This window comes from Rhipicephalus sanguineus, chromosome 10 (genome assembly GCF_013339695.2).
Source record: "Rhipicephalus sanguineus isolate Rsan-2018 chromosome 10, BIME_Rsan_1.4, whole genome shotgun sequence".
Lineage (NCBI taxonomy): Eukaryota > Metazoa > Arthropoda > Arachnida > Ixodida > Ixodidae > Rhipicephalus > Rhipicephalus sanguineus.
This window is the reverse complement of record NC_051185.1, coordinates 3,565,990-3,590,377: the sequence shown is the minus strand read 5'-3', so window position 1 is coordinate 3,590,377 and position 24,388 is coordinate 3,565,990. Positions and strand designations below refer to the sequence as shown.

The 24,388-nt window shown below is 47.0% G+C and overlaps 1 protein-coding gene and 1 non-coding gene across 3 annotated transcripts in view; one reads left to right on the top strand and one right to left on the bottom strand.

Annotated features, from left to right (window-relative positions):
- Positions 1–2,337: 2,337 nt before the first annotated feature.
- LOC119372841 (U11 spliceosomal RNA) lies at positions 2,338–2,464 on the bottom strand. The gene has a single exon (XR_005179731.1). It is a non-coding gene; the product is annotated as a U11 spliceosomal RNA (small nuclear RNA).
- Positions 2,465–3,427: 963 nt separating this feature from the next.
- LOC119406268 (cyclic GMP-AMP synthase-like receptor) overlaps positions 3,428–24,388 on the top strand; it is a 40,611-nt gene continuing 19,650 nt past the window's right edge. The window contains exons 1-6 of one of the 2 annotated variants that reach the window (XM_037673001.2): positions 3,428–3,629; positions 9,670–9,844; positions 10,189–10,294; positions 14,777–15,007; positions 22,973–23,131; positions 23,867–24,001. In XM_037673001.2, the coding sequence (XP_037528929.1) occupies positions 9,687–9,844; positions 10,189–10,294; positions 14,777–15,007; positions 22,973–23,131; positions 23,867–24,001 (789 nt within the window). In that variant the 5' untranslated portion in view covers positions 3,428–3,629; positions 9,670–9,686. Of the gene's footprint in view, positions 3,630–9,654; positions 9,845–10,188; positions 10,295–14,776; positions 15,008–22,972; positions 23,132–23,866; positions 24,002–24,388 lie in introns of both variants that reach the window. The other variant, XM_037673000.2, reaches the window with a different exon arrangement.

Here is a 24,388-nt window from a genome sequence, read left to right as displayed (position 1 = left end):
CAACTGGGTCGTGCGGGGGCCCGGGAGCTTGCGAGCTCCAAACTCCTCTGTTTATTCAATAAAGTTTTTTCTCTCTCTCTCTGGAGGACGGAAGCCCAGTGGTGAATGCGTCAGTCATTAGACAGTTTTGGTCATTAGAAAGTGGACGCAGCACAGTGTATAAGCACTTCCTTGGCACAAGAGTAGCACTACGAGGTTTCTGGACCGCTATTTCAACAATCAACGTCGACTTGATATTTGCCTTTAGTGTCCCTTTAACGTGGGTACCGAAGAAAATGACGTATGACGCATGCGCAGTTGGGGACGAACGCTAAAACAATGCTTTGTGTACCATATTCTGAAACTCTCTATTAGACAGTTTTAGAACAGGGCTGACAGCGTGAGCGTTTGTTGGGCACAAAACACCATTTCCGTAATTTGGGTACCCAAGAGGATAGCGCATATGAGGCATGCGCAGTCGCGACAAATGCTAGCGCAAAAGTTTAAATATAAAACGCTGTGCTCGAGATGCAGCAACGCTGTGGCGTTTTCTAGACACGCACTCAATTGTTTTGTATTTCTTTCTTTTTGCTGCCAAGCTATTTATTTGCATAATAATACACGCGGTTGACTTAACAAAACACGTTGCGGGGCTAGTTGGTGATACATTCTTATTTAAAAATTGTAGCGCTACATTAGACGAGGACAAGAAGAAGAAAGGTAGATGACAGGACCTGTCTTGTCCTCGTCTAATGTAGCGCTACAATTTTCAAATAAGAACACGCGGTTGAGTAAGACGAATGTATACTAATTTAATTAGTGCTTGTTTGCTTGGCCTCAGTGTACCTAGAGGAACGCCGCAAGCTGTGGGTGCCATACCTTAGTTATTTTATTTGGGCAATGTCCAATCATCCTGTACGTTAACATGGCTCATTCCATATGACGTGTCATAGGCGTGCGCACAGGGGAGGGGGGAGGCCGCCCTCCTAATAACCTAAGAGGGGGGCGCAAAATCTCCCCATACACTGACCCCCCGCCCAGTCACCTAAGAGGGGGGGGGGGCGCAAAATCTGCCTCGTACATTGACTTACAAGGGGGGGGGGCACTGCGATGAACCTTCGCCCCCCCCCCCCCTGATGGGGAACCCTGCGCACGCCTATGTGACGTGTGCCCGGTGGCTTTCCAATCATTCCGAAAAAAAAAAAAAGGATGCCTAGAGTGCTCTTCGAAACTTGCGCACGGAAGTGAAACTGTGTCGCGCAAAATAATTTATACAAAATGACTGCTTTGAGCCATTACTACAAAGCATTCTTTATTAATCTGGTTGGCGCTGGTCATCCATCACTATGATATTTGGTCATATGATGGATAGCAATGCTCAAGCTCGATGTTCAATGAACACTCAGCTGCTTCTGTGAAGATCGCTTTCGTGTTATACAGATTCTTATGACAGAGGGACCAACCACGTTATTGATTATTACGTTATTGGAGGTTTCTAGACATACGTCTCAACCTCCGCTTTACAAAGAAGCGGACCGGATATCACCGAGCAAGAGAGAAAGACATTGTGGCAGAAAAGCTGAGAGGTCGGATAGCCGAGCAAGGTATATGTAATGGCGCTAGACTTAACGTACGCATGCGCGCTTTTCTCGCGCTGGAATATAAACTCGATGGCTCTAATCCCTCTTACCTGCTATGTACGTGCATAGGCGTGCGCAGGGTTCCCCATCAGGGAGGGCAAAGGTTCATTGCAGCGCCCCCCCGCCCTACTAAGTCATTGCATGGGGCATATTTTACGCCCCCCCCCCCCTCCTTAAGTGACTAGAAGGGTCAATCAAAAAACGGCAGGAAGTGGAAGATGGAAGCTGCGATGAAAAAATCCGTAAAACAGGGGGTGGGTGCTCGAGCCAACGTTTCGACAAGTGGACTTGTCTTCTTCAAGGCTGGAAATCCGTAAAACAGGGGGTGGGTGCTCGAGCCAACGTTTCGACAAGTCCACTTGTCGAAACGTTGGCTCGAGCACCCACCCCCTGTTTTACGGATTTTTTCATAGAAGGGTCAATGTACAGGGCAGATTTTGCGACCCCCTCTTAGGTGATTCCCAGAGGCGTAGCCAGAAATTTTTTTCGGGGGGGTTCAACCATACTTTATGTACGTTCGTGCGTGCGTTTGTATGTGTGCGTGTATATATACGCAAGCAAAACTGAAAAAATTCGGGGGGGGGGTTGAACCCCCCAACCCCCCCCCCCCCCCTTGGCTACGCCCCTGGTGATTGCCCCCCTACCCCCCCTGTGCGCACGCCTATCTGTACGTGCGTTGTCCCCCACTACGAAGCCTATTCTTCCTTTAATGAATGCCAGGGGCGCCGGTGCGAACGACAACCAACAGCCCCATTCCTAAAAATTACGCATTCAGAATCTCTTGATGGCGATTCTGTACGCCACGCAGAGCGCGGCGCACGGCAATTTTGCCGAATGCCCTTTTGAAGCGAGTAGCGTACGGATGTCGGACGGCGAGTAAAGTGAACTTCAATGTTGCATTAGTGAGACGGCTCGCTCGTAACGCTTATAAATGAGTGCTATTAGCTAGATTATGTTTACACGCTCATTTCTCGACTTTCAAAAGAAGACACAATCAACTTTTAATTAAAAACATAATGTGAGGCATATAGTGAAATGAGGAAACTAATTTATACGACTACACTCGCACACATTTCTTAACGTCTGTTCTGGTCAGAGTGGTATGTACCGTCCATGGCACACAACTACTGAAGTTGGGTGCCGGATACCGTCGCAGGACTGCGAAGTTCTGTGAGGGTCACCCTATTTAATGGCAACTCAAGCCGACCGAGTCTACTGTTGTTGATTCACTCGCGGGATACGCTATATGCTGAAATACGAGCGAATACCTGCGAATACCTCTCACTTTTTTTAAGCCATCATTTGAATACCAGAATGGGTGCTGCCATCTGTCATTGGGAAAGAAATTTTCGTCGCCACTTTTTTATTGCCTCAGAAACTAAAACTCTATGATTCAAGTATGCAGGGTGGCCTCAGAGAGCCAGAGGTTGCCTGTAAGCACTGGGCCGACTCCACGGAGGCGATGGAGGCTGGCTGTGTGATGTAAAGCTCTCCCCTAACTTTTTATTCCTCCTCTGAAACACATACCAGTAGAGAAAGTTTTTCCCGTCCTTTATGCTCATGGTTGTGCCAATTGCGCTACCTTCCGACGAATAAACTAGTTCATTTTCTTTTTTTTTTTTTTTGTCTTTGAAAAGGATCGCCAGCTTGATGAAGCAAACAGTGCTTACGTTTGCGGCTTAAATTTCATACATGATATTTTGCCGCACATCTAACGTTCCACTGTCTGCATAAATTTGTCCATAGGCATGAGCGAGTTTCGGAACGGAGTCGACGGAGTTGACATATACCTTGGAGTTGACACGTGACACGTTCTGGAACAATCTGGCAGCGCCCGCCTGATATAAACCTGACGCCGAAGCCCCTAAGCCACCTAAGCCACCAAAGCAGTCTAAGTTCGTAGTGGTTCATATCTAACTGTTCTCCGGACGCTCTGGCTAAGCGTGAAGCGAGCACTTCAGGCCGTAGTTCGCCTGCATCGGCTGTCTGTCTCTTCTTGCGTGTGCACAGGTTGGTTCGTCATTCCAAACTCCCGCTGCACGAGCTTACGAACTTTGACATACAGCAGCGCGGGCACGAACACGAGAAGGCAAGCTCGCCCGTTGTTCTTTACGATCGTGAGCAACCAACTAGCCCGAATTACCGCCCCTGAGAAGGCGACAATGCGAACGCTGATAAATACGCACCAGATAGTTGCCGGATGGCTGGTCCAGCGAGGCTTGCGCGAGCCCCTTGATTACCGCTTTCTTTCCTTTTTTTTGTCTTTTATTCATTTACATTCCTAGAATGAAACAACCTGTTGACACTAACAAAGCCCGTGTTGCCCTGCTGAGCTGTTTGTTTATGCAGTGTACCGAATGCCATTTTTATATATACCAGTGCAAAGAGAAAAACAACTCCGCTCAGCTGAGCGAAGCCATTTGTGTGGCTGGGGTTTAGCACATTGCAGCTACGCTTTCTGCTGATTAGATTCTTGGGATGCTCGGCAAAATAATCGATTAATGACCAGTCGTTCGCAGATTTTGCCTTTCTCGATTAATATATTCGCTATCCATTAGGACCTTTTCATCGATTAATCGTCATATTTGGTAGGCTTTTTAGACAATGCTGTGACGTAGTTTTGTCTTCTAATGTAATGTCATTGTTTAAGTGGTGGAACCAGCGTGAAAAGTGTTTGGAGGTTTAATACAGTATAATTTTTAGTTTTTTAAAGACAGTGTAATTGGCAATAGTGACGTGTGAAATGATAAACAGCATACCCGATAATATAACCTAACGAAATCAAGGAAGGTGCAGGGGACATTATTTATAGTCCTTTAACTGTAGTGCACTAATTATGATATAAATGTAAAGAAATTTTAGTGTCTGTCCCATGTCTTCTTCTCTGTGTCCTGTTTTCCACGTGCTAAGTCTAGCCATCAACCAGCTCGCCCAGTACACCGCTTTACTTCTGAAATTGAAAGTGGATAAAAATGCAACTTTACACCGATAGGTACCAAACCTATAACCTTTGAATAACGCGTCCGATGCTCTACCAATTAAGCTACGGCGGCAGTCGTCGTCCTGTCTACTTCGTTGGGTGTTTCTGTGCATGTTAACATGGGAGTGTTAGCCAGTGCTGCTTGTAGCCATGACGATGAATGTGGAACACTCTTTTTTGCCAGCTGGCATCACGTAGCACGTGATCCTGTTAGAAGCTGGCAGCTGCTGGCGAAAAGTAGTCTTTTCGTCCACTTTTATTTCTTTACAGTTATATCATATCATATAAGAATTGTTGGGGTTGTACGCCCCAAAATTGTGATGTGATTATGAGGGATGCCGTTGTGGAGGACTCCGGAAATTTTGACCATGTGGTATTCTTTAATGTGCACCTAAATTTAAGTGTGCAGGCCTCTTAGCATTTCGCCTCCGTCGAAATGCGGCTGCTGCAGCTGGGATTCAATCCCGCGACCTTCGGGTCAACAGTCAAGCACCATAACCGCTAGACTACTGCAGCACGGTACATTTAGATCATAATTCCTACACTACTGTTAAAGGAGTACTGACACGAGTTTTGTATATTTTCGGATTGTTGCTCTGAATAAAAACACTGGTGTTGAAAACCCTAAAAAGAGAAATGTGGTGCCTTGGAATGCACCGATTATATTTTTAATACCGCTACCTTAAAAAAATGCTTTCGGTTTCGATAGGGAGGGGGCGGCTTCTCAGTGACGTGTCATCGCAGTGTGACGTCACGGGGAGACAGCAACTCACGACGTACTGGTGGCAGATCTGTCGTCTACTCGTGATGCATAAACAACGATGAGTGAATTGTCGTCCAGTGACCCTGACGGTGATTTCTGCGATTTAGGCTGCCTGCAGGACGCAGAGTTCTCAAACTCAGTGGAACTGTGTCGACTCGTTTGGATAATGTCCATTGCGGTGGGGCTGCCTTGTGCTCAGCGACGAAAATTTGAGAATCAAAGTAAAATATTTTATACATGTTCTCCGGCTTCGGTGTATGGAGAACGTTGACATTGCATACCAAAGAACCGATTAATGTCCGTTTTGCGATGTCTCGAAATCGTGTCGGTACTCCTTTAAAGAACTGCAATAGTGCCCCCTTTACCTTCCTTCAGGTTGTGTCTAACAAAGAACCCTCGACTGGTGCCCCTTCATATCTTTTAATACGGTACTTATCTAAAGAGCTATGGCTGCACTAAATGTGAAATAAAAAAAAAAGAACTAGTGCAAGTGGAAAGTGAGGTCCATGTAAAATATAAAAAGAAAAAAAAAACTTTCCTTATATAAAGAGTATAACACGGGCGCATGTATGCCTTTACATAAACCTGTAAATAACCTTTGGGTAAAACCAACGTTGCAGCCCCTCTATTTTGTAATTATTACACCTCAATTAAAGGTGACAAATAATGCCCTCAATATTTTCAAGGTTTTGCTATCCACTGTCTTTATACACTACGTGGTTGTGTCTTACAAAAAACAGGCCCCTAAGTCAATGCTTTTGTACATATGCATGTTGTAACTTATTCTGTAATCAGCATGTGCATGCTTATGTATCTCACTTGAAATGATGATCAAGAACCCCGAAAATCTTGTCTAATTAGATGGACTACGTGCTTTTTGTTAGGATCTCCGGTGCCACTTAGTATAAAAGGCACATTTAGCAGAAAGGAGGGACAGTCACGGCCCCTCTGGGGTGGTGCCTCTGAAGGACTGCTTTGCGTGATACCCCATAGAAGGGACAACTGGGAGCTATATAAGAGTTCTTCACTTGTGTCGGGTCTGAAGAGATCGCCACTCTTGGAGACAGTAGACGCCGTAGGGCAACGAACACGTGTACGTTTCTTAACCTCTTTTACGACAAGCTCGCCTGCCGAATCTGATACAAACCTAGTAACACGCTAAGTAACCTTATACAATGCCAATAGAACACCCGGAAAACATAGCAAACCCGAGGACATAAGACATACAATGCACCGCGAATGCGGTGTCGCCGATGTTCGACTCGCCACGAGGGGCCCGCGGGAAAGAGCCGTGGTATAGTCCCCCATGGACCCACCACGGGAGACGTCCATTCACACACCCTACCAAACCCCAAAGAGGACTCTCTGCTGTTTCCTGCACGCTAGCCTATTCTCCTCGTGGCGGCGCTGCTGGCGCTGCCGGCGCCACCGTGCTAACCCTAACCTGCGCTAGCACCGTGCCACATCTCCCTCGGTGGCCGTTTAACCTGACTGCGGCCCATCCGTGAGACGCGCGTGCACCATGAGGTGCAAATGGCTTTACAGGGGGTGATAGCACCCCCACACTTGTAACAAGCCCCTTTTAGAATTTGTATAGGAACCCGGCTTGTTGTTTGTAGATCTCATATGTCGTGATCACGCTCACAATCAAGTGCTCAATACAGGCCTAGAACAAGGCCAGCAATGCTCAGATCAAGTTAAAATAAACGAACAAGGCCTAAAATAATATAATTAACTGAAAGAAACAAGTGATCGCAGTAACGAACTTAATGGGGTACTGACACAAAAATTTTGGCCTCGCGTTTTTTTGCTGCAGTGTGTTGCTGGGGGCCTGTTAGTCATAGCACGGCACATCGTTTGCTGAAGCGCGCGACAGATAATTAATTACAGGCTCCTCATTACCGACCAGTGTCAGTTTCAGTCTCAAAAACGACAAGCCTCCGGGTGCAGCTACCGCCACCTAGCGGGAGCAGCGCTCGATCACGTCAGCACACAGAACTGTGACGCACTTCCGTGCGGTTCGCAAGCAGCTGCCGAGAAGTAGGCTGCTGGAGACGCAGCAAAAAAACGTGGCAGCTATGACGTCATTATAACTTGTTGCAGCGTGGTCACGTGAGGTAAGTATGGGGGTCCCCAAGGGTCCCCTTTGAGGGTGTCAGTAGCGCGAGGATATCGATCACTCATGCAAACTTCAAAATTCATTTAAAATAACTTCCAAGCTATATTCGCTCTTGGTATTTTGCAGATGATATACGCATGTTCCCTGGAATCAATCCCGCAGGCTATCTCGGCCGCGAAATTTTGTGTCAGTACCCTTTAGGGAGTATGCGTGGCTAAAAACACACCTTTTGAAAAAAATATGCATTTTCAAATTTGAGTTGTGTTGGATGGATAGTTCATTAAGAACATGCTCACCAAGTTGGTTCTTATCTGTACTGCAGGAAAGAATAAAAAAAATTTATTTTACAAGAGGGTGGCGTGAATTTGCTGGGAGAGCGTCTCTGAAACGTCCCTTTCAAGATGCTGCGGCAAAGTGGACAGGAAGCTGAACGCGAAGTGAATGCCCGTGTTCGTTTGTTTGTTTTTCGTGCTTTTTTGCCACAGGAGACCTGTTGAGAGTAAATCAGAGGACAAAGAAATAAGTTAAAAAGGCACATTTCGAGCCGCGCGCCGACAGCAGAATCTCTGGTAAACTGGAACTGAAGCACAAATGAGCGGAAACTTATCTCGTGACCATCCGCCAATGCTTTCGCGGCAATTCTGAGTTACTCCTGCTGTGTTTGTGTGCTGCTCAGCTTATATGTTTGTTTTCCTCAGAGTTCATTGCAATTAGTGCGTGGTCAGTTTTGTGACCAGCACGTGTTGTGAGCAACATTCGCAGCTCGAAAGCTGCGATAAATTTAAGACGATTGCATGAAATTGTCACAGAACAGAGTCATGTTGATGAGGCAGCCCGTATTTATGCAGGAGGTCACTTTGATTAATTTTTTTGACCATCGAAATAAATAGCATCTAGTGAAATCTTTAAACTCATTTTTCTCAGTTTGCATTTATTGGGGGAACGAGCCTCTTAGGGAGACTGTCATTTTCAAACAGCTTCACCACAAGCTGCTTACAAGGTTGTTTCTAGACTCAAATTTTTTCAGGAACAAGATAAGGGACTTTAATGATTTCTAAGTAGTTTCTAACACAAAAAGAATTACTAGTCTGCCAGGCAGTGACAAGGAAAAAAATAAACTTCGCTTTTAGAGCAATGACATTTTTACAGAAACGTCATAAAAAATACGTGACTGGCCTTATCTTGCATTACAAACAATCTAGCGGACTTAAAATGATAGATAACTCGTGCATTTTCATTATTTTTGAAATGATAGTTTTCCCAAGTTAACACACTTGATTCATCATTATAACAGCTGTAGGTTTTTTTGTGTTTATGCTAGGGTGCTGAAAATTGGATTATCTCCTAATATCAAGAAGGTGAGCCATCCCTGAAATTTTCATCTAAATTAGCGCAGCAGTTCAATAGTTGACGTTTAGCCCCGCATCCCTCCTTGAAGTCGCTAAAAACGCTTTGGAAACATGAGGCTGACATCTGCACCGCACAAGAGAGGGCGCCTCGCCAAGCGCACGATTGCTCCTCCCTCTGGCGCTTTGCTACTATACATCCGAAGGGGTAAACAGCCTGACGGAACTCGCAGACAACACGTATCTGAAGTGCCATAACAAGCAGGAAGTTGCATTTATGTCACACATGTCCCTAACAAGATTCTACTTGTGCCAGAGAAACCCTACCTCAAACACAATGGTGGTTTGGCAAACAGAGCAGTGGGAACTCTACAATTGCTGGGTGCCACGCACTCAGGTTTCACACTGGTGGAGCAGCATTTAGCTCAGGACTGCACCAATCGCTACACAAGTTTTCTTTTTTTGTAGCCGAGTAGTGAGATGCTCGCCTTTGGATCGTGGGCGCACGGGTTTGAATCTCACCTTGCCAAGAAATATATTGTTGTTGTTTTACGGGGCTCTTTACCAACTGTTCTTGTTTTGTTGTTTCACTTGTAGTGCTGTTCAAAGTATCGCAGCTGCCATGTAATTTTATTGTCATGGATGCCATGTTCACAATTGCCATTTTGTCATGTCAGCCAGCATCAAGTAGCTTTGTGTCATTCCCTTCTTTCCTTGCCTACAATACCCTGCTTTAAGAAACCAACTGATAGTCATCGCCTTGTCCTGTGTGGTCTGTTTCGCCATAAAGGCAGTAAGCATACCCTGACATGTGTTGATGTTTTCAGGTGCATTCACTGCAGCTTGACCCGTGGAGGCCATGGACAAGAAACGGGAACAGTGCATAGACCGTATCCACAAAGCTTTGTCCAAGGACGCTCTCATCACGGAGAGGAACAAGCAAGTTCTTCGACAAGTGTTGGATGGCCTCCGTGCAGAGATGGAGAGGGACCCCTTGTTTACACAGATATTTAACAGGTATTGCAAAAGTATTTGCTGGGCAGACATGTGAGCATTGTTGTTCAATTTACGCATCTATCTTAACGTGACTGCTATCAAACAGTCAAAAGAACACAGGATCTTCAGAAAGAAAGCCTTACAGTTGAAATGGCAGGGTGGAGTTGTGCAAGGTAAAGTTAAGATTCATTTGGAGGTAGCATGATAATGCAAATCAGCTTCACTTTTAGGTGAATGACAACTTTTCCTTGCTGAACGGCACGTCTGACTCTAAGCCTTGCTCTTAACATTCTGTGTTGTTGCTAGCCACACATTGACTTTGATAATAGCAATTTAAGTGTGCTTCTGAATATTAAACTTTTCAGATTGACTTACACTGGAAGCAGTTACGAAGGGTTGCGCATCCGCCAAGCCAATGAGTTCGACATCAATTTAGTTATGAAGTTGCCCATTCAGGAAAACGACTTTAAGGTAACAGCCATTGCCCCTTTTTAGTTAAGTGTCATAGCTTTCTTTTGGTATATGGGCGATTTTCTCCTTTGTTTCAGTGCTGAGTGTCATTTACAAACAACGGCGCAATGTGTCTTCGACACCTTCCATGACCTATTCGGAGGGCTAGAGTACATGATAGAATTACCAAATAAAATTGCGACATAGAAATATACTTGAATCCCTGCCACACGTGTTGGGCTGATATGACGAAAGGTGAAAAAGGCCTTATGTGCTATCGTAGTGGCCATTCAAAACTCTTTAAAGAAGTGTTGCACAGACTTGTCTATCCCAGTTAATTAAGAAATCATATGATCACATCACATGGGATAGGTGATGTAGCACTTGTATACAGTTTGCCATTAATATGTGGAAGAAAATATATTGGACAAACTTCTAGATGCGTTAACACAAGACTTGGAGAACAAAGGTATAATCGTCAACAGATAACCCACCCCGGGAATTTAGCTACCCACTGTGACCAATGCACACGCACACCTGAGTTTAAAAAAACCACAGTTATGAAGCAGATAAAAGATGACAAAGAGAGAATAGTTTACGAAGCCGCACTCATGGAATCTCTGGGAGCCAAAAGATGCGTCAGAGAGCCATCAATAAAATTATCTCCTGCTGAAATTGATTTCATGATGGACGTCACATAGGCGGGTACAGGTGCATTATCTTTTTCCATGTGCTCCTTAAATCTTACTTATGTCGACTGTGTATGAGCAATAAGTTGAAGTTTACACTCATCCTGTTATTCTGTGTCCTGTGTGTTCTTTGTAGTGTTACCCTACTGGGTGACTCCACATAAAATCGAACAAACGATGGCTGTTCGACCTCTTAAATTTATTTCAAAATTTTATATATTATTGCCTGATGAGTGGAAAGAAGAGATCTTCAATTTGTTTTGCCGCCAAAAATTTTTTCGAAGCACAGGAAGTCAATAATGACGAAGAGGTGGAGTGGAGCGCTCATCCGCTCTGCTGTTTTGCCCAACTTTCATTATGAATTGCACAAAATATATTAAAGTTAGGTAGCTGAAATTTCTTTAACTAAATATATGCATGTTTTTGCTTCTGCTCAGGTATTTTCAGTTTTTATGTGTAGTGTAGATGTTTTTATAAAAAACCTCAAAATTGGCCCAGGAAACTTTATTTTCTCTACTTTGAAGGTCTTTATCTCAAAAAAGGCTTGTAGCAGAGCGACAAAAAATCCGCATTACGTTCTTCGCATGCTTATCTACCAAACTGCCAAATCTTATATTTATATAACTTTTCAGTAAAGAGAGATGATCGGTATGGTGGCTAGAGGGGGAAGTGTGACGGGCGAGAGCGGAGGGCTGTACGAATTTTCAATGAAAGATGGCGGTGACACCAGGTGCCGCTACCTGCGCCGTAGGTGCTTGCGGCGGCATTTGCCTGCTTTGCGTATGGCCGCTATAGACGTTAGTTGTTTCTAATAATCGCTTATACCCGTGCTGTTAAAGGCGCTACGTGTTTGTTTCGCTAAGAAGCATGTGTTGCAAGTTCTTAGCGGTGCTAAGCAAGAGGAAAAAAAAAAAAGAAAACCAAGAATGCTTTTAAACCAGACGGAACTGGCGTGCATCCAGGTGTTCATATTTAAATGTTTCTTAATATCGGTTTGCTTTGACATGTTTAATCTGCAACCGTGTGCAAAAACTGGGCTAGTTGGTTGCTTTTCATGGTAAAAGCAGCGCAAAAAGACGGCAACACGAGAAGAAGAACGACACAGGACAGGCGCTGAACTGTTCAGCGCTGGTTCTGTGTCGTTCTTATTATCGGGAAAGGGAAATAGTAAAACATGTTTATTTATCACACATTCGTCATCCCATAATTATGCCAGACATTTGTTATCACATACTTCCCTATCACGTTAAGAGGTCAAATTACTTGACCCTCCTCAACTTCAAGTTTTTGGCGCTCCCTTTGGACACTCCTGTCTGCTTTTCTTTTTTTTTTGGAAAAGTACTTCGGTGCGTCAGGAAACATCGTAGGCACAGCGTCTTCTGACAAACGCGGGGTATCTCAACAACCTCACCGTTTATAATGTGTTGGTATGTCCTTCCGATGAAACTCATGTCGAAGTGCCGCTCGCAAACAACGCTGTCCCTTGTCAGCTCTTTGTCAGTCCGCTTAATATTTCGAGCTCATTGCTCTCGCCTCGAGAGATCCTTCGGGGCTTTAAAGACCGAAAGCTTCTCCGAGCACGATCTATACCCGCCTTTACAGCCAGGGACGAAGCATGTACTACTTGGCGATTTGACGGCATGGTTCGCAGAACACATGAGTACAGTGGCGGGTAAAAAAACGACGACAGTGAAGGGGAGGCATCCGAACAAGGTGACGGCACAGCACAGAGAGAACGAACGATCCCAGACGAGCCAAAGGAAGCGCGGCGAGCGCGAGCACCTACTACTACACCAGCGCCCCATGCGGCGGCCAGAACTTTCATTGCGTTCCGCGCGTCTCTCTCCCACGGCGGGGATGCAGCGCCTGTCACACTTTCTCCTCTAGCCACCATATGATCGGGCTAAGTTCAAGAAAACACCGAACAATGGAAACTTCCGAGGACAATTAAAAAAAAAACCCATTTTTTATATTTCTTAAACTTTGTCCACTTATTCTCCTCCACATCAGCTTTCACAATCATTGAAAACATGTTGCATAATGTCGTTGCACTAATAGTTACGGCCCCTCCAATGAGACCCTTAGGCAAGGATTGGCAATTCTGACTTCTTGCCCAGCAAGTGTATAAAATGCAGGCAGGATTGAATTTCTTTTTATTAAAAGGCCAGCAGGTACCGAAAAAGGTGTCGCCGGCACTGAAGACGTTAATTTTGAAACTATTTGGTCACTGCAGCGGCCACGAGCGCGGGGCTACCGAGCAGGCGCACGCGCACCCGAGATGCTCGTTGTAAGAGGCGGTGCAGTGAGAGCTCGTTTTCGCGTCCTCAGACCGATGCCTGTGACTGCGCAGCCGCGCATGTCACATGCATGTCGATTGCCCGAGATGTCTTGACCGCATTTCTGGCCAGTGGTGAAGACAATGTTCCTGACCAGCGGTGAAGACAGCCAGCCGCGGGTTACATCACTCCTGCTGCGTGCGCTCAAGATACTGTCAACTGAACGGTGCAGTAGGACAAAGGGAAGAGAGCTACAGGCACATCGCCCACACGGTACAATGTTCAGTGCCGCTAGCAAAGACATTGGCGGCGACTGAGATGCCCAGTTCAAATAAACAAAGGTGGCTTCGCTTAGTTCATGCATCGCAAGATAAAAATGAGGGAAGCAGAGTGCAACACCTGAACGCCATGATCCAACGGGTTGTGTCACACGTGTGACAGGCAGCTCCACAGAGCCTTAGGCCTAACGAGTTGCTCGTCAACTACCGGCATCCAACAAGCACCCTGCACAGGTGCAGAACAGGCAGCCCGAGAGCAGAGAACAGCTCTGGGAGGTGGCCCTACTCGCTCGCTGCACACAGCAGCTTACCGAGCGATCAGTGTCGAGCCGCAATAACAGCAGCAACGATGTTTTTAAATATAAAAATCAACTACTTGCGAACATAAAACACTCTTAGCATGCCGACATGTTCAAGCACGCCACAACAACCAATCCTCACTTTCAAGAAAGCACGCCGCCAACGCTAGCGATGAAAATCCCGCCAAGGCCTACTCTAACCCAGCCCAAACAAAGGTTGCCCTGAACCGCAAAAACTGTCATCCGATGCCCCAAGAGCTCCACATTGGGCAGCCAGTGTGGGGTCTGAAGGTGAACGCCTCTCTCGGAACACATGGAGATAGCAGATGTTGTCAGGCAAACCAACACGTGCGCATTTATTAGCCTGCTTTTCTACAAACGGCGTGCTCGCCTGCCAAATCTGATACACAACTAGTGACATGCTAAGTAACCTTACACAATGACAATGTAACAAACAAGCAACATGACAAACACAAGCAACTTAACGCATGTGCAAGGTATGCGAATGCGGCATCACTGATGTTCGGCTCAACGAGGGGTCCACCGGAAACGAGCCGTGGTATTGTTCCCACGGACCCACCGCGGGAGACGTCCGCCTGCGCACGCCGCTGAAATCCAAAGAGAGCCGCTGCTGTCTTTTGTATGCTGGGCCTAACTTCTCCCACAGGTGGCGCTGCCAGCGCCACCGCACTAACCCTAACCTGCGCTAGCACAGCGCCGCTGCTTGCTCGGCGGCTGTTAATGCCAACCACGACCAATCCACAAGATGCGCCTGTGCCATGAGGCGCAAACGATTTTACTTAGGGTGGTAGCACCCTCACAGTGCAGAACATAAATGTTGAAATTCTAGCAAGATATATATATATATATATATATATATATATATATATATATATATATATATATATATACACACACACACACACCCTCTTTACAGCCTTAGTTTGCTGTGGTTTTCCAGATAGTTGCTGAAAGGCCTGGTCACGTGAGCTACACGCTAACCATGGCTTGCAAAAAGCGCCTAGAGCAGACCATGGACGGCCAAGAAATGCATTGTTTGTTTAACCTGTTTACCACCGAAGGTCTCAAGTTTAAGCCCACATGGTGGCGGGAGTGGTTTCAGTCTGTCGTGGACAAGGCCCTGAGAAGCTATACGCCACCATGTGGTGCGGATGGCTCTAAACTGTTTGAGGTGAGTGTTCTGATGCTGCTTTTGGAAGATCTAGCACTCATTCATTAACCCTTCGACCTCCATCGAGAGTATAGTCGTCATGAAATTTTCTACCAATGCAACCAATGGCAGCTGCAGTCAAAGAGAACAAACATTTGCCCCACAGTGAACCTGTGCCAACTGTACTCGTCCTTACCATTTCTGGCTCCACATAGACACAGCTGTCCAAATTATGCCATTTGTGTCTTGCCTTTCATTATTTTGCCGCCTCTGAGAACCCCACATAAAACATGGCTCTCGCAACTAGGGAATGAGAGCATGCGTAAAAGAAAGTGATTTGATGACCCCCTCATCACACGACAGCTCTTTAAAGTTCTGTATGGCAAAGGAAAGTAACATCTGAGGAGTCTGATGACGTTTGGGCCATGCAGTTCAGCCTTCTTCAAGCTATTTTGTAATGCAATTTGGGAAATCAAGAAACCCCATTGACTACAAATAATGAAGACGTTTTATTGAGAAAAAAAAAAAGGAACTCTACAAACTGAGTGCAAATAGGAAATTCTGGTAAATCTGGTACAATTTTCTTCTTTTTTCATGGTCATGGAAGGGTTATGAGGATATGAGAATGTGGTTGTAAAACTGAGAGAAATGTCAGTTTGGCTCAAAATGGGCTTAGCGTTCTCCGATATCATTGTGCTGCAGTTCCAGTGAGAGAATTTTTGGGATGGGCGATTAGTGATTTTCAGGTTCAAAGCAAATTCGAAGTGGTTTGGCCGAATAATTTTGAACAAAAAAAAAAGCATTTTTGTCTTGACCCAACTTACTTGCACAATAGTATTTTTAAGAATTAAAACAACCTTAGGCTTGTGCAAATGTCACTTCTTTGTTTTGAAGCAAAGTGGAAGCAGCCCTACATAGTAGCAGAATTCTAATATTATAGTAGGGTGCGAGTGGTAGGCCGGAAAATATGCTACATTTTAAGATGTGCTATATTTAGCACATGTAAACCTCTATAACACGTTTTTAAGTTAAAGGAAAAAGTATATATATTGTTGCGGTGAAAAGAACGAGGAAGCTGGCCCCAGATTAGAGGAAGACGACGTCTCTTACCGCCGCTTGAGCATCAGCTGTATTTATCGTAAAACACCAACTCTGCACTCGTGTGCCTGTTTTCTTCGTGCAACATTTGGTGGAGGTGCTGGGTACCAGTACGGAACTTCGCAGCGGACGTCATCTGCCTGCCGCCTCGATGGCACACCCACCGTCAACTTCCATGCCAGCGGTCTTCCTCACCCATCCGCGGGACCCTGGACCGTTTTGTGGCACGGATAAGACTGATGTCGAGGAGTGGCTAACACTGTACGAGAGGGTGAGTGACAGCTACAGGTGGGACCCGACCCTCATGCTAGCGAACCTGATATTTTATCTTCAGGGAACTGCGCGGCAATGGTATGACACGCATGAAGCTGACCTAACGAGCTGGGACGTCTGTAAACAGAAAATGCGAGATCTGTTTGGCAGACCGGTCGGTCGTCAGCTGGCCGCAAAGAAAGAACTTGCGGGCCGCGCTCAGACGTCAACAGAATCGTATGTCGTCTACATACAAGATGTGCTGTCTCTCTGCCGCAAAGCTGACGACAGCATGACCGAGGCAGACAAGATCGGGCACATATTAAAAGGTATTGCCGACGATGCCTTTAACCTGCTAATGTGCAAAGATTGCTCTACGGTCGATGAAATCATCAAGGAGTGTCGGCGCTTCGAACAGGCAAAGGGCCGTCGAGTTGCTCAAGCGTACGACAGATTGCCGAATACCGCCGCGACCTCTTCCTGCGAAGACCCACCACGGCTCGTCCAACCGACAGCACCTGAAGACATCACGCGCCTTATTCGCCGTGAGCTCGAGGCCATGTCTCCGGCTCCAGTTCGTTCGGACCTTGGGAACAACATGCCCTCCATCTCCCTCATACAAGCTGTTGTTCGGGAAGAAATCGCAAGTTTGGGCATGCCATCACTCTGCTCGGTCCGTCACACGAACACTTACCAGGTTTCCCCGGCCACACGCAGCCAGCCGCAAAGTTTTGTTCCGCCCCGCCGCAATCCAGCCGAGTGGCGCACCGTGGATGATCGACCCATCTGCTTTAATTGTTCCCGTATTGGACACATTGCCCGTCACTGCCGCAGTCGCTTGTCGTCACCTCCTCGGTGGTCGTCTCCTAGTTATTACCACCAGCCGCCGGACAGTCATACTTTCTCGCCCTACACGCCGACTCGGAGCATCAACGTCGACAATGTCCCGCCAAGGTCCAGCCGCTCCCCGTCTCCGCAAGGTCGTCGCTCGCGTTCACCTCTCATTCACCGCTCCTCGTCCCCATCCACAACCGGCCGCTTCACTTCGGGAAACTAGGCGGCGCAGCTCCCGGAGGTGACGCTGCAACTAAGACCCGGCCTTCAAATCCTCTACCGACCCTGCCTACATGCGGAAACTTACTGGACGTGGAAGTTGATGGTGTTCATGTCACATCTCTTGTCGATACAGGGGCGCAGCTTTCAGTTATGAGCGCTGCTCTCCGCCGAAGGCTAAGGAAAGTTCTGACACCCGCCGCTATGAGCACTGTACGAGTCGCCAATGGTGGCACTGCAGCTGTTCTAGGAATGTGTACAGCACGTGTTACCCTTGGTGGCCACTACGCCATTGTTTTATTTACTGTACTCGAACAATGCCCGCACGACCTCATTCTCGGCATAGACTTTCTTTCGAAGCACTCAGCCCTAATTGACTGCTCCGAAGGAGTTGTACAGCTGGATCTGCCGTTCTCTGCCGACGCCGCAACCTGTGCATCACCCCGTTTATGTTCTGCTGAGTTCGCTCGCCTGTCCCCACAAGTTGCTACAGCTGTTCTCCTGACGCCCTGTCCTCCCGTCCCAGATGGCGACTATGTTGTGTCGCCGCTCACCGACGTGGTTCTGACGCGAAACATTGCCCTGCCAAGCACCATAATCCAAATAATCGAGAATCGGGCGTGCGTCCCAGTCGTCAATTTTGGATTTTCTACTCACGTGCTTCCACATGGAATCGCCATGGCGCATATCACCCCTTTGGGAGAATACGAGATCTCTTCTTTGGCCACTGATTCCCTCTCCACTACCAGCACACCTTTGCCGCCTATTACTTCGTCCTCGTCGACTGCGGACAGCATCTGTAAGATGATTGCCCCTGATCTTCCTGCAGAACAAACAAGAGCTCTTCGTCACCTGCTGTCATCTTATCGGGATATCTTTGACTTGAACGACCGCCCTCTCGGACAGACATCTATTTTCACCCATCGCATCAACACCGGTGACGCGAGCCCCATTCGTAGGAGACCATATCGCGTCTCCGCTGCGGAAAGGGCCATCATACAAAAAGAGGTCGACAAGATGATGGACAAGCACATCATTGAACCATCGAGTAGCCCGTGGGCATCCCCGGTGGTCTTAGTAAAGAAAAAGGACAACTCGTGGCGCTTCTGCGTCGACTACCGTCACCTCAACCGGATAACAAAAAAAGATGTGTATCCACTGCCCCGCATAGATGACGCCCTTGACTGCCTTCATGGATCCAACTATTTTTCTTCAATTGATCTCCGTTCCGGCTATTGGCAGATTAGCGTTGATGAGATGGACAGGGAAAAAACCGCCTTCGTAACACCAGATGGTTTATACCAGTTCAAAGTCATGCCTTTTGGTTTGTGCAATGCGCCAGCTACATTCGAGCGCATGATGGACTCCCTTTTGCGTGGCTTGAAGTGGTCAACGTGCCTGTGTTACCTCGACGATGTGATTGTCTTTTCGTCGACTTTTGAAAGCCACCTGCAGCGCCTCAGAACTATCCTCTCTGTGTTTCGCGCTGCTCGCCTTCAGCTGAATTCCTCTAAATGTCATTTCGGTCGCCGCGAAATCACCGTGCTCGGACATCTCGTAAATGCAGCAGGAATCCAACCTGATCCCGAGAAAGTTCGCGCTGTGCGAAATTTTCCTATTCCTTCTTCGACGAAAGATGTCCGCAGTTTTATGGGCTTATGCTCTTACTTCCGTCGCTTTGTAAAAAAGTTTGCCGACATCGCTCGTCCTCTGACCGACCTTCTCAAGAAGGATGCCTCTTTCTTCTGGGGACCACACCAAGAGCAAGCATTCTCTACCCTTATTGAGCGACTTACGAGTTCCCCGATTCTCTCGCACTTCGACCCTTCCGCGCCCACTGAAGTGCGCACTGATGCAAGTGGTCATGGCATCGGCGCTGTCCTCGCTCAGCATCAACAGGGCCACGACCGTGTCATCGCCTACGCGAGCCGCCTTCTCTCCACGCCCGAACGCAATTACTCGATAACTGAGCGAGAATGCCTTGCGCTCGTTTGGGCTGTCGCGAAATTTCGACCATACTTGTTTGGTCGTACCTTCCGCGTTGTAACTGATCACCACGCACTCTGTTGGCTCTCCTCTTTGAAGGACCCAACTGGACGACTTGCACGTTGGGCATTGCGTCTTCAAGAGTATGACTTCTCCATAGTGCACAAATCTGGACGCATGCATAACGACGCTGACTGCCTTTCTCGCAATCCCGTGGATCAACCGGACGACACCGATGCTGACGTGGACATCTGTACTCTGTCCCCATCCGACTTTCTCCACATCGGTGGCGAGCAACGACAGGACCCTGTTCTTCGGAGCCTTATGGACCGCCTAGGCTACGCGCCTACCGACCCTTCTCTCCGGATGTTCGCCTTGCGTGATGGAATTTTATACCGCCGCAACATTCAGTCCCGTGGCCCTGAGCTGCTACTAGTCGTTCCCAAGCATCTGCGACTGGCCGTGCTCCAGGAACTCCACGACGCTCCTACTGCTGGACATATGGGCTTCACTCGGACTTACGATCGCGTGAGGCGCCGCTTCTTCTGGCCCGGTCTCTATCGCTATGTGCGTCGCTATGTTGCTTCTTGTGACCTGTGCCAGCGCCGGAAGACGCCTGCTTTGCCTCCCGCTGGTTTGCTTCAACCTATTGAAATCCCTACAGAGCCATTCTTCCGAGTGGGCCTCGACTTACTTGGCCCGTTCCCTATTTCTACCAAAGGCAACAAGTGGATTGCCGTCGCCACAGATTATGCAACAAGATATGCCATTGCGCGTGCGATACCGACCAGCTGCGCTACAGATGTTGCCGACTTCTTACTCTACGACGTCATCCTACACCACGGCGCCCCTCGCCAGTTACTCACGGACCGAGGCCGTTACTTTTTGTCGAAGGTCGTCGATGACCTGCTCCGTTCCTGTTCTACCGAACACAAGATCGCTACCGCGTATCATCCTCAAACGAATGGGCTCACCGAACGCCTGAACCGCACTCTAACTGACATGCTTGCCATGTACGTTTCCGACGATCATCGTGACTGGGACGCCGCTTTACCGTACATTACTTTTGCTTATAATTCGTCCCGTCACGACACCGCCGGATTTTCGCCATTCTACCTTTTGTATGGCCGCGACCCTGTCTTGCCTTTCGACACATTGCTACCCTCTGACATACAATTCTCAGCGACTGATTACGCCCGCGATGCAATAACCTTGGCCGCCCATGCCCGACAGGTCGCTCGTCATCGCCTCACAGCATCGCAAGTTTCTCAAAAGCGACGCTACGATTATCGGCACCGAGAACCACAATTTTCGCCTGGTTCCCTTGTCCTTCTCCGGACGCCATCTCGTCGTGTCGGCTTAGCGGAAAAACTCCTTTCTCGTTACTCTGGTCCGTACAAGATATTGCGCCAACTGTCTGACGTGACGTACGAGATCACACCAGCCGACGTGTCTTTGCTACCTCAGGTCACAAGCGATGTTGTTCACGTCGCCAGACTCAAGCCTTATATACCCACATTAAGTGATGCGCCATGATTTGCACCGGGACGGAGCTAAACCCGCCGGGAGGGTGATGTTGCGGTGAAAAGAACGAGGAAGCTGGCCCCAGATTAGAGGAAGACGACGTCTCTTACCGCCGCTTGAGCATCAGCTGTATTTATCGTAAAACACCAACTCTGCACTCGTGTGCCTGTTTTCTTCGTGCAACAATATATATGTATCTGCTAAAAAGAAACAGAGAAAGAAATCGTGTGGCTCATACCCACACTGGACATGGGTATGAGCCAGGGAAGTGAGCCACATGCTTGGGGCTAGGGCCATTAACTCTTTCGGGACTGCGCAAAAAAAGAGGCAATGGGGAAGGGTGTCGGAAGACTTTTTATTAAATCAAGTACTAGTGCTATATTTCTGTAACGTACATCAAAATGAAGCTAATGAAATGGTCTTTCATACAGATTGAAGTATTACGCATAAAGTTTATGCATAGTAATAATAAAAACTGTCCTATTGAACACTTGCTGCAAGGACAACATAAAAAAAGTTGGAATAAACATAGATACTTGAGCAAAAGTACTACACAAAAAAAAACCCAAAACATGGCCTCTTCTCTTACTTTGAGAAGTTCAGTAAACATATCTACAACACTTTTCTTGATGTGTCTCAAAACAAGTGCAGTACTCATGCCCCATGGCACTTGTGTCACTCAACCAAGCAATTCCGCGCGGTAGTAAAACAAATGTACTTTACAAGTACTGCAAAAAACATTTGTTTTCAGCTCGGTTTTCTTGTTATAATAACAGAGCTTACAATTCTTGCGCCTGTCGACTTTTTCTGGCTTGTAGAGTGCGTGCCTCGCGGATCAGGGTGGTGGAGTGTGGGCTGGCCTGGTGTCATCAAGGTTGAGAAGCTGATGGATGAGCTCTTTAAAAGCTTGTTGAGACTATATCAAACAGAAATAAAACAATGTGAACAAAGAAATAAAATAATGTGAACAAAGAGCAAGCCACTTTGGCTACTCGCGAGAGAAGCGAATGTGAAACTACACTCAGCTACGAGTACTGGCTGAAGTCCCAGGTCGATCCCCGTCCGAATTGCTCTCTAAAATTAAATCCAAGCTGTTGAAGTCATCTTCGGCCTCCTCGCTGCTTGACTCGTCAAAAAAGTCTGCCATAGAAGCAGCGGAATCACGCGATTCACGTAGGTTTCTTTGCACAGCCTGATGTGTCTGACGCCATGATCCGCTATGTTTGCTGCCACCACTGTCCATGAATCTCTCTGTACTGTATCGCCACTTTCTGGAAAAATGGCAAAGTGTGCCGAAACCAAAAGTCTAGTGATAAAACTACACGTTAGGTAGCAATGCATGTAAAAATATGCGAAAATTTGAACCTGGCAGCGCGCGAAAGGCGTCAATCATTTGTGATTGATGCTCAAATGGGGCGGTCATTTAAATGGAACATTGGGGTCGCCTAATTCTGATTCATCTTTTCCTTCTTTTTACAAACACTTGCTGCCAGCAGATAACTATTGCATGTAGTTTGAGTCAGGCACGTAGCCAGGATTTTTTTTCGGGGGGGGCCCAAGGCCTAATTGTTCGAAAGAAAGTATTTCCATGGCAAATATAAAACAAAAGTTGCCCGGGAAAATAGAAGGCCGGACGAATTTCGGGGGGGGGGGGGGCCACCCGCCCCCCCCCCCCCCCCCTTGCCTACGTGCCTGGTTTGAGTGGGTTGTTCTTTTTATGAAGAAATGTGCCATGCCTGACTTGCTATAAAAATACACTGCAACTTGCTAACACATCCACTTGCTTTAACTCGGGGCTCCAGAAGTTTGGCATAAAATTATGTAAGTTTGTCGTACTTATAGACGGTCCATATAATCCGTGTTGCAGAACGGTAAGGGCAAGGATCACATTGAGACTGCATAAGTAGCGAGAACGAAATAATGCATATTTGTTGTCCCTGGTTCGCTATTCATTTATGATATGATATCATTTATCTACGATTGTGCGCTGCCTGTGTAATGCCACCACACGCAGAGGGACTTTTAGAACAGTGTGCAGAAGTCTAATTGGTGTGTGCACGCATTTTTGGGCAGTTGCGTCAGCGGGAGAGCGGGCCTGCTAGGACGCTGCTTGTGCACCTTCCTGATAATGGCCACATAGACATAGACTTGGTGCCCGTGTTGGAGTACACCTTCAACCAGCTTCCTGCCAAGGTGCCTCGTCAAAAGTGGTACGACGAACTTCTGAGCGAGGTGTGTGCTTGGGCGTCAGCATACTTTTGCTTTCATACAGGATATTTATGAAGGCAGTTTTGAACAGCATTAGAGAAACACTAGATTTTACCAGCCGACAGTGAAGCTGAGGAAGGTATAGGGAAAATCGCTTGGATCTTTTAACTACAGTATAGTAATTATGGCATAAATGGGAAGGAATTAAGGTGGATGAAAAATCAACTTGCCACAGGTAGGTACTGAACGTACAACCTTTGGATAACACATCCGGTGCTCTACCAATTGAGCTCGTTTCTTTTGTTGGACACAATTAGGTTGTGTCTTAGCTTAGCTTATTCCAGCATGCTCGTTGGGATGGGAGAAAGCATAAAGCACGCGACAATTGTGGCTGCAATAGATTTGTGAGGCAATAAACTCCGACACAGAGGTCATTCGATGATTACTTGGAAAAGTGGTTCGTTATCCTTTTAAGGTCCACGAGCATGCAATGGAACAGACGATTGGAAAATGGCCGAATGGATCAGAGAACAAACAGGCACTGCTGATATTCTAGCTGATATTTGGCGAAGGAAATGGGCCAGGGTGGGCCACTTAATGCGAAGAACAGACACGTGGAGGTCAGTTAAAACCAAACGCAGCCGAGAACTGCAGCAAGTGAGATGACCCAGTGCAGTGAATAAAGTTTGCTTGCAGCGGAGGAGGATGACACTGCATGAAGGTGGCATCAGACATAATTGTCCTGCTTTGCCCTAACAGGAAGAGAGAAGGTGGCTCATGGTTCCCAAGCCTCCCAGAGATGATGACAACCTCTGGCGCATTCACTTCCCTGATGCTGAGAAGAAGTTAATGAAGGACTTGGAATGCATTAAGCCTACGATTAGGCTCATGAAGGTCAGTCTGGTATTGGGGCAGCATTCTCGTTCCACTGGACATAGGTGTCCTGTGGTAGAAAGTGAGCCAGACATTGTGATGGTTTGACAGTCTTCTGCAGAAGGCCTGTTGTGCGTTTATGTCATGTATGTGTATCACCAGAGCTGTATTAAAGGCATTGGCACGGTGTTCCCATGACACTCCAAAGCTTGCAGGGATGGCTAGCTACAAAAGTTTGCGTGTGGAATTTAATTGAGAGGGGATATCTTAGAAGTCCTTGATCGATCTTGATGAAACTTCCTGAATTTATGTATATTTGTGTGCTTCTTTCAAATATTCAATTATTTTTCTGGTACGATAGGGACTTTTTAAAATATCAGACATATCAGGTGCCTTCTTGAGTGCAAG